Source organism: Rhinoraja longicauda, chromosome 1, assembly GCF_053455715.1.
Source record: "Rhinoraja longicauda isolate Sanriku21f chromosome 1, sRhiLon1.1, whole genome shotgun sequence".
NCBI lineage: Eukaryota > Metazoa > Chordata > Chondrichthyes > Rajiformes > Arhynchobatidae > Rhinoraja > Rhinoraja longicauda.
In genome coordinates this window covers 33,341,713-33,350,890 of record NC_135953.1, presented here as the reverse complement: position 1 = coordinate 33,350,890, position 9,178 = coordinate 33,341,713, and the positions used below count along the sequence as shown (strand labels likewise).

The following is a 9,178-nucleotide window of genomic DNA, read 5'->3' as shown; positions in this document are numbered from 1 at the left end:
CTATGCTTTATCTCTAAAGTAAAAAAAGGAAATCAGGAGGGCCAAAAAGGGGCAGAAGAAAGCTCTGGCAGATGATAGAGGGTCAAATGAGATGAAAGGAAATTAAGGGGATACAATAGACAATAGGTGCAGGAGTAGGCCATTCAGCCCTTCGAACCAGCACCGCCATTCAATGCGATCATGGCTGATCACTCTCAATCAGTACCCCGTTCCTGCCTTCTCCCCATACCCCCTCACTCCGCTATCCTTAAGAGCTCTATCCAGCTCTCTCTTGAAAGCATCCAACGAACTGGCCTCCACTGCCTTCTGAGGCAGAGAATTCCACACCTTCACCACTCTCTGACTGAAAAAGTTCTTCCTCATCTCCGTTCTAAATGGCCTACCCCTTATTCTTAAATTGTGGCCCCTTGTTCTGGACTCCCCCAACATTGGGAACATGTTTCCTGCCTCTAATGTGTCCAATCCCCTAATTATCTTATGTTTCAATAAGATCCCCCCTCATCCTTCTAAATTCCAGTGTATATAAGCCTAATTGCTCCAGCCTTTCAACATACGACAGTCCCGCCATTCCGGGAATTAACCATTCCGGGAAGTTTACCTTCAGCAAAACAGGGTAACTAGAGGGGAAATATAGCCCTACAGAAACCAAAATGGTCATCCATGATTGGAGCCACAAGAGATGAGCATGGCACTCAGTGAGTGTGATTCCTCTGTTTTTACTGTGGAGAAAGTCATATAGCCTAGGGAATTGGGGACAGTTAATGGAGATGCCGAGGTCTGTCTGTATTATGGTCAAGGAGGTACTGGATGTCCCAAGGCACATGAAGGTACATAAATCTCCCGAGCCTGATCAGATATATCAGAAGAGACTGTGGGAAGCTATCAACGAATTACAGGAGCCCTGGCTGAGATGCATGAATGAATGCAGGATTCCTAGACACGGTTGAGGTGCTGGATAAATGGAGGGTGGCTAATGTTGGTGTCTTTATTTAAGGGATGCAGGGAAAAGCCTGGGAACTACAGACCAGTGAGGCTATCATCCGAGATAGATAGATAACGGATAGTCCATATGATTTTGTAAGTGGGAGATCAAAAATCTGATAGGAGCTTGTGAAAGAAGTAACCAAGAAAGTAGACGAGGGCAAGGCCATGGACCTTGTCTATGGAGACTTCAGCATGGCTTTGATAAGTTTTTGCATGGTAGGCTACTCTGGAAGGTTAGATTGCATGGGACCCAAGGTCAGGATACAAATTGGCTTGATGGAAGGAAGCAGAGGGTGGTGGTGGAAGGGTGTTTTTCCAGACTAGAGGCCCGTGACTAATGGCGTGCCTTAGGGATTGGTGCTAGACCCATTGCTATTTGCAAATGAGAATGTACATGAATGGTTAGTAAGTTTGCAGATGACACTAAAATAGGTCATCGACAGTGAAAATGGCTATCACAATTACAGCAAGATTAGCTGAGCAAGTGGGCTGAGTAATGACTAATGGAGTTTAATGTAGATAAGTGTAAGTTGTTGCCTTTTGGAAAGTTAAACCTGGGCAGGACCTTCAGTGAATGGTAGAGCCTGTTTCTGTACTGCATGACTCATGTAAAGACATTTCTTCTAAATTTCCTTCAATTAAACTTTTTATATAAATAAAAAGACATGCAATACGAGATTGCACATGTACACCTTTATTCATATGTTACACTACAATGACAATGATCCATGTTAAATACTGCATTGTAAATGTTAAAAAAAGTATAGACATTCCTATTTTCAAAAGTCAAATAAATCTTAGAATACTTGATAATAAATAAAAATTACACTGAACTAAACATTTAAGGCATCATCTAATTGCAAAATAAGTTTAATGCAAATTGCAATGATGAGCTTTCAAAAAGTGCTTAGAAAGCAGAAACCAAATGTTCTCCTTTCCAAACAAGTTATTCTGAAACAAATGTAAACAGATAATGGCCACAATATGTGGGATTCACAGCTTCTACTTGCGATACTTCAATTAACATTAAACCACATGTCTTTAAACAATGTATAGTGCAGGGCTGTTCAGTCTTGAAAGGTTTTTAAAACTATGGTTATTTAACATAACAAAGCATTGGACTTGAGTTTAGTTCCCACCCATTTTGGAAACTAGATTTTTTTTAGTCATGGCTGGATGACTGGTAGGATGAGACAGGAAATCAATTTCACTATCAAACACAGGAAGAGCAAAATCACACTGCTAATAACAAACGCAGACTAATCAGCGACTTATTCTTCAAAATATTTTTATGTGGACTGCAAATTCAGGAAAAGAATAGAACACGGTGTAGCCAATTCGTTTTGTTTTAGCATAAAATGCTGTATCTTCTCACAAACTTCCAGCTCAGTCAAAATGTGAGCAATAAAATGTCTCATTTATTTCTATCTCATAGGGTGACAGACAAATAAAGGATCACAAATCTCAGGCTAGTTTACTTGCTCAAATACAGCTCAACTTTGCAAAGCACCATTTTGGCCTTTCAAATCGTTGCTTCTTTAAGGATTAATATCAGATAATTTGTTGCAATTTTTAAGAAACACATATATAAATACACAGACACACAACTTTGGCTGTGCTGCGCAACATTTCTGCCTAATGTTGAATAAAGAGTTTTTGTTTAAACATACAGATATATATATATAACAAACAATTGAAAATCTGAAATAAACAGAACACTCTGCTGACAGACAGAATATTTATCAATCGCTGAAAAGGGAATGGACAGATTGAAAGGAAAATATTGATACAATACCCCCCCCCCCCCCCCCACCTACCTCCCCTCCTCTCCCTTTCACATACTGATGGATTGTTGGGTAACTGGAAACTTTAATTTTGGTACAATTAAATTGTCCATTAAACGATAGAGCATAATTTCAAATTAAAATATCAAAGAATATTAATTACAGCATGGAACATTATTGCACTTTGCTATGCCTCGTGGAGTTGTCTTACAAAAGGTTCCTTTTATATTTAAAACACCAATCATGGTACTGCACACTAAAATCTGTGACAGATACAAATTTCCCTTCTGTTAACCTGATTTAATTTTGCATATTCTTGCCTTTGGTAAATCTGGAAGTAGCATAGTTAACATTAGAGTCCAAAAACAAATTGATGATTTTAAATTTGGGAGTACATAATTATACATTTTTAAATTGTGAATTGTATTTAAACCTGCATACACTTTCAATATTGTAGGAATTGCACACTTTTATTTTAAGTCTGTGGTTTGAAACAATTGAATCATTTCAAATTTTCTGTTGAATGTTCAACTTAACGTCAATATTGCAAGGCACTATATATATATATATATATACATATATATGTGTACAGATATATGTGTACATGCATATATACATATATATATACATATACATACATATACACATATATACAGGTATATATATATATAAATCATTGCCACAAACACAGCTAGGAAAGTGTACATTTAAAGCAAAAGATAGAGGTGGCTGATGCAACTAATTGGCAAAATGTTAAATATGTTCAAGAAAAAAGGGTGGAAAACATGCTTAATCCAGAAGACTATGAGTAGAATGATGAAGGAAGGGTGATTTTCTTTTTAAATTGCAGGTACACCATAAAAGATTAATGAGCACCAAGTTTTATATTGAGGGAAATGGAATATGACGAGGACGAATATCATGTCTCCAACATTTTGTTTTAGTTTAGAGATACAGCGGGGAAAACAGGCCCTTCGGCCCACCGACCAGCACCCTCCGCACATTAACACCATCCTACACATACTAGGGACTTTTTAAAACATTTATTCCAAGCCAATTAAGCTACAAACCTGTACATCATTGGAGTGTGGGAGGAAACCGAAGATCACGGAGAAAACCCACGCAGGTCATGGGGAGAACGTACAAACTCCATACAGACAAGTATCCTTGGTCAGGATCAAACCTGGGTCTCTGGCGCTGTAAAGCAGTAGCCCCACTACCATGCACCTTTATTGTAACGTTTATTTCAATAATGGTTTAATTGTAACAGTGCCCCAAAAGACACTTCATAAGTCAAATGCTAGAGGATGCTAAGAGGATTTTCGAGGATGATGCTAGGACTCGAGAACCCGAGCTATATGGAGAGGTTGAGCAGGCTAGGACTTTATTCCTTGGAGCACAGTAGAATGAGGGGTGAACTTAGGTGTATAAAATCATGAGTGGAATAGATTGGGTAAAAGACTGGTACTTGATCCCCCTACTCAGGATAAATGAACAGAGGACATAGGATTTAAGGGGGGGGGAAGGAAATTTAATAGGAACATGAGGTGTAATCTCTTTTTTTTACACAAAGGGTGGGAGGTATATAGAACGAGCTGCCAGAGATGGTGGTTGAGACAGGTACTATCACAACATTAAAAACATATTTGGACAGGTGCATGGATAGGATAGGTTTAGAAGAATATGGACCAAACGCAGGCAGGTGGGACTAGTGTAGATCCGTCTGTTGGTCAGCATGGGCAAGTTGGGCCAATTCCCATGCTGTATGACTATGACTGGAGCTTAGTCAAACAGTTGGATTCTGAAGAAAGTCATAAGGGAAAACAGTTTAGGGGGAGAAAGACATTTTCCATGCAGCAGAGTAGCTGAAGGTGCTTTCACTGAGAAGTGGGCAAAGGGAGAAAGGTGAAGGAACAAGGCATCAATCAGAGGGGCCTCAATGATATGATGTGCCAGAGAACAACTAAATCATAAAATGAGAATGAAATTTGAATATTGGAGCCCAAAAAATCAGTGAATAGAGGATAGGATTGTGAGCAAAACCTTTGATGGGAAATGGATGATACACTTATTTGGGTAAATGAACTTTATGGAGAGCATGAGAGACAGGAGAACACAGAATTGAACAGGGCTGGATGATATAATGTTTTGATAGATCTCTTGGAAAATGTTGAAAGTAGCACAGAAGATAACTATGAAATTATCCAAAGTACAGCTCAAATCTGGAATGACAGTCGAGTGGCTGCAACTTAAAGGACTGAAGTACAATGAACACAAAAGGGTATAGAAAAGGAGTAAAGAAAGTAGATTTGGGACTGGAGCATCAAGTTTAAACATGCTGAAGAATAGATAAAGTGGGAAACTATGTAATGCAGTTATAGCGAAGACTAAGAAAGCTGGTTTTAATAAGATGGTAATTTGTTGTCATTAATTCTGTATACCCAACTCATAGGAAGGATGCTTGAAAAGTGAAAGCTTTGCCAGAGGGGAAAAAAGTAGCTTTCCAAAGATTAAAAAAAGTTTGGAAAGTGATGTGTTAGCATCACTAACTAGAATGCAGATATGACTAATTAATTTTAATACAATATTCACAATACGCCTATTGTAGAAACAATGGGAAAGCAGAATCCAGAACAGGTTTTAAAAATAAAGATATCTGAAATGTACTTAAAAAATAAATATAAACGGGCAACTAAATAATATTAATCAATACCTCTTTGATGGCTGTCACATGTATGCTTGTAGTTAGCATTACAGATGGAATATCACAAAAAGAATGATGGCAAAATCAAGGTTATTTTCATACAAAGAATATTGAACTCGAAATGTTTCACTGCAGCATTGATAAGGATAATAGATAAGCATGCAGTTGAAAAAGGAAAAAAGAACGTATAAAAAGGGCAACAGGTCTGAAGCAAGGTTCCAACCTAAAACATAATCGGTCCATTCCCTCCACAGCCTGAACTACTGAGTTTCTTCATCCTGGTGCTTTTCCCCTCAAGATTCTAGCATCTGCAGTTCCTTGCATGTCTAACAGAACAAGTTTAGTGTTTTACACACTTAGTTTTGCACAATGAGACAAATATTACATTCTTGCTGCTATTTTTATGAATTTTAAGAGAAAAGGGTAATCTGATAGGGAAAGCTTAATTATAAAATATTAATCTGTTAAGGCTTGCATTTTCAGAATTTCTGTCTCATTTCAGATTTTCAATATGCATTTATGTTTTTCAACAAAATATAACATTGCTTAAAGGTAAGATTAATTTGAAATGGTCAAATTTACATTGCAAAGGTAAACAAAGTGCTCCTCAAATATTCATTGATACTTCAATAAGATCACAAGACGAAACAAAAATCCAACATGTAGTGGACATTTATATATTAAAATGAGCGTGGTGCAACATATTTATTGGAATAAGGTGTTCTGTTAACCTGAAGCTTTAATGAAGAGTAGCAGCTGCCTGGAAGGCAAAGATCAAATAATTTAGACAAATATGTTTGCATGGAAATATTAGCGCAGAATACGTGCTTACCAGAACATACACAATACAACATTGCGATATTGAAACAACAATTAGCATAATTCATTTCTCAGAAATATCTTGAAAGGGGGAGGTGGGGTGAGGGAAAGACATTTATCAATAATCTCCATTTGATGCACTGGGAGACAACATCCAAAATATAAATAACTTCTCTACACTACCTATTAATTTGCACAAATTGGATTGGTTCATATGTCATAAAACTTTAGTTCAAATGTACCAAAGTTTCTTTATTCTAGTGTTAACATAAACTCAGAATTTCTCTTTGCACTAGTATCTACTTAAACTGGGCAGAAGCACATTATTATTCCTCTAATTTTGGTCTAACTCAAAATACAGAGACAATATGGATAAAATATATTAACGCTTAGTTTTTTTAAAGTACATATACATAAATATATTAAAGTGGCTAGCAACCATGAGCTTTAAGAAATACTTTGGACTAGATTCACTGCTCAAATATTTCATCCCTTATTCTGATTGAAGTACCTGCACTGAAGAAATGTGAAATGTAAACTCTTAAAATTAGGAATCTTTTCCTTTTCTGCTATGGTTTATGAAACTTATACCAGAATAGCTCTAAAGTTTTACTACCATTACAAACGTTTGGACTTGTTTAGGCAGGCGGCTGGACAAATGAAGTGGGCTGGTAAGGGAACATGTTTATTAAGTAAATATGGCTTCTATCACCCAAACCATGTTGACAGTTCATTAAGCTGCCAGCAAACCTACATCTGCGTACATCTCATTCTCAAGAGTAGACAGGGAGCCATCCAAGTTACACATTTTTCCTCAATAGAGAATTACAGAATCATATACCCACAGGCCCTTTGTTTCAACTCGTCCATCTGGAACATATTCTGCAATGATTAGAACCTAACCAGCCTAGTGCACGCTTACTTTATTAATGAAATATTGGTTATAAACAACCAGGATACAAGATCTAAACCAGATTCCAGGTAAATATTCCCAGAATTCTAAGAAATAAAAGCTTAAGTAACTGGCAAATAACTATAACCATCCATCCCTGTAATTTTTATTATCTTCTTATGTGCAAAATTAAAAAAAATACACCCCAACATGATTTCCCTAATCCTGTATCTACACTGCCTTTTGCACCTTTACCCATTTTTAAAATATTTACAAGTGAACCAGCAATAAATCATTCACTTAACAGATTTTAACATGACAATTTTAACTGAAAGGCCAAAACATGTTTTTTAGTTTATTCCATTTTGGGATTCGGGCATTATTGACAAGCCATCATTTACTTCCCATTCCTACCTGTGAAAAGGTGTTGGGTCACCTTCATGAGCCACTGTAGCCCTTGGGGAGAAGGTAGTTTCACATGCTGCTAGATATGTTGTTCCAGGATTTAGAGCTCATGATGATACAACAGCGATACATTCCAACCCATCCCATTTCGAGTTAGAACGATATGTAATTAGGAGGTAAACATACACGTGGTGTTCCCATGCACCTGAATATCTTGTCCTTAGAGGTCATGGCTTGGGAGGTGCTGTTACAACTTGTCACCTTTAAACAGCATTATGCACAACCCCCTGCCTTCCACTCCAATTTCCTGCTGACAAATCAAATATGTTCTGTAACATTATATGTCCCCTGTACCTATAAAGTGTTTTGCATGTACATTCCTTGCATGATATTTTTGAGAATAATGAGTGACCCACATACAGAAATAAAATCTCCATTATTTCATTACATTGAGAAAAAAAGGTTTAAAAATAAAATAAGATTTAATAGTTACAGTAGTGATCAAAAAAATAAGTGCACCATAAAAAAAAGGAATTTGGGTTATACCCTTGAAAATGCTCGAGTAATACATTGTAAAATCTTCAACAAATGAGATCTATTGTTTTTGAATTCTGAATGTTAATGCAAAAGTCATAAACCTGAAATAGAGGCAATGTGATTGTTTAAAAAAAGGTTGACCAGTTTTAGGTTGAATATCACTGGCTTCAAATGGAACGGCAAGCATGAAGTAATGCCCTTCAAATAACAAAGTTATTTTAGTAGACACAAGACCAGTTGGATTTTGCTTTCCATTCTTGACAGAGCTTTGAGTCATGCTGCAGCATTGTTCTATTTCTTCCCTCCCCCCACCTTTGGCCTGAAGCAGGGACAAAACAAAGATAATCAGGGTTACACGATACAATTACCGCCGAGCAATAGGATTAATTGTTACCTTCTATTACACACAAATTCAACACCGCATTCACATCCACTTATGAATGCCAAAAATGATGGTCTGCTCTTTTTTGAAACACGGACACAAAGTGCATGTCCTACCATAGGAGGAAGCAATGGCTGTTATTTTTACGATTAAAGTGGAAGGTGCCAGTCACATTATTGAACATTGCAGGTGGTGGAAGTGGCCTGGCAGCACATGCAGGTGGGGTTCACTGATTTGGGGGGAATAAGATCCAAGTCTTCATCATCCGGAATCTCATCTAACCGATACCCATCTTTTAGGAGTTGGATATTCAAGTCTTGGTTAATCTGCTGCAGAGACAAAAGAGTCATGAACTTGGTTGGGATTTTCTTGTGTATTCCGAAATACTATACCTTTTATGATATGTAATTAAACTGACAAACAATATGTACTAGATAGTTATTGAAAATATCTCGAGTTAAATTTAGTTAAAACAAAAGGTTTAATTTATTGTCCATTATGCAGCTAAGGTAGTTATATTGCATTCACAAATAAAATAAACAATGCTTAAAGTATCTTCTCTTTACATAATGCCTAAACGAGGGAGAGCAATGAAGCTACATAATGAAGAGCAAATCAACAATCTGAAATTGAAGCTATGTAAACAGGACTGACAAATCAGAAATGTTGCA

General features: G+C 36.9%; 1 protein-coding gene across 2 annotated transcripts in view; it reads right to left on the bottom strand.

Annotated features, from left to right (window-relative positions):
* Positions 1-2,796: 2,796 nt before the first annotated feature.
* The window catches only part of fam219aa (family with sequence similarity 219 member Aa), a 55,365-nt gene continuing 48,983 nt past the window's right edge, over positions 2,797-9,178 (bottom strand). For both annotated transcript variants that reach the window (XM_078429600.1, XM_078429686.1), the window contains exon 6: positions 2,797-8,836. In XM_078429600.1, the coding sequence (XP_078285726.1) occupies positions 8,681-8,836 (156 nt within the window). In that variant the 3' untranslated portion in view covers positions 2,797-8,680. The remainder of the gene's footprint in view (positions 8,837-9,178) is intronic.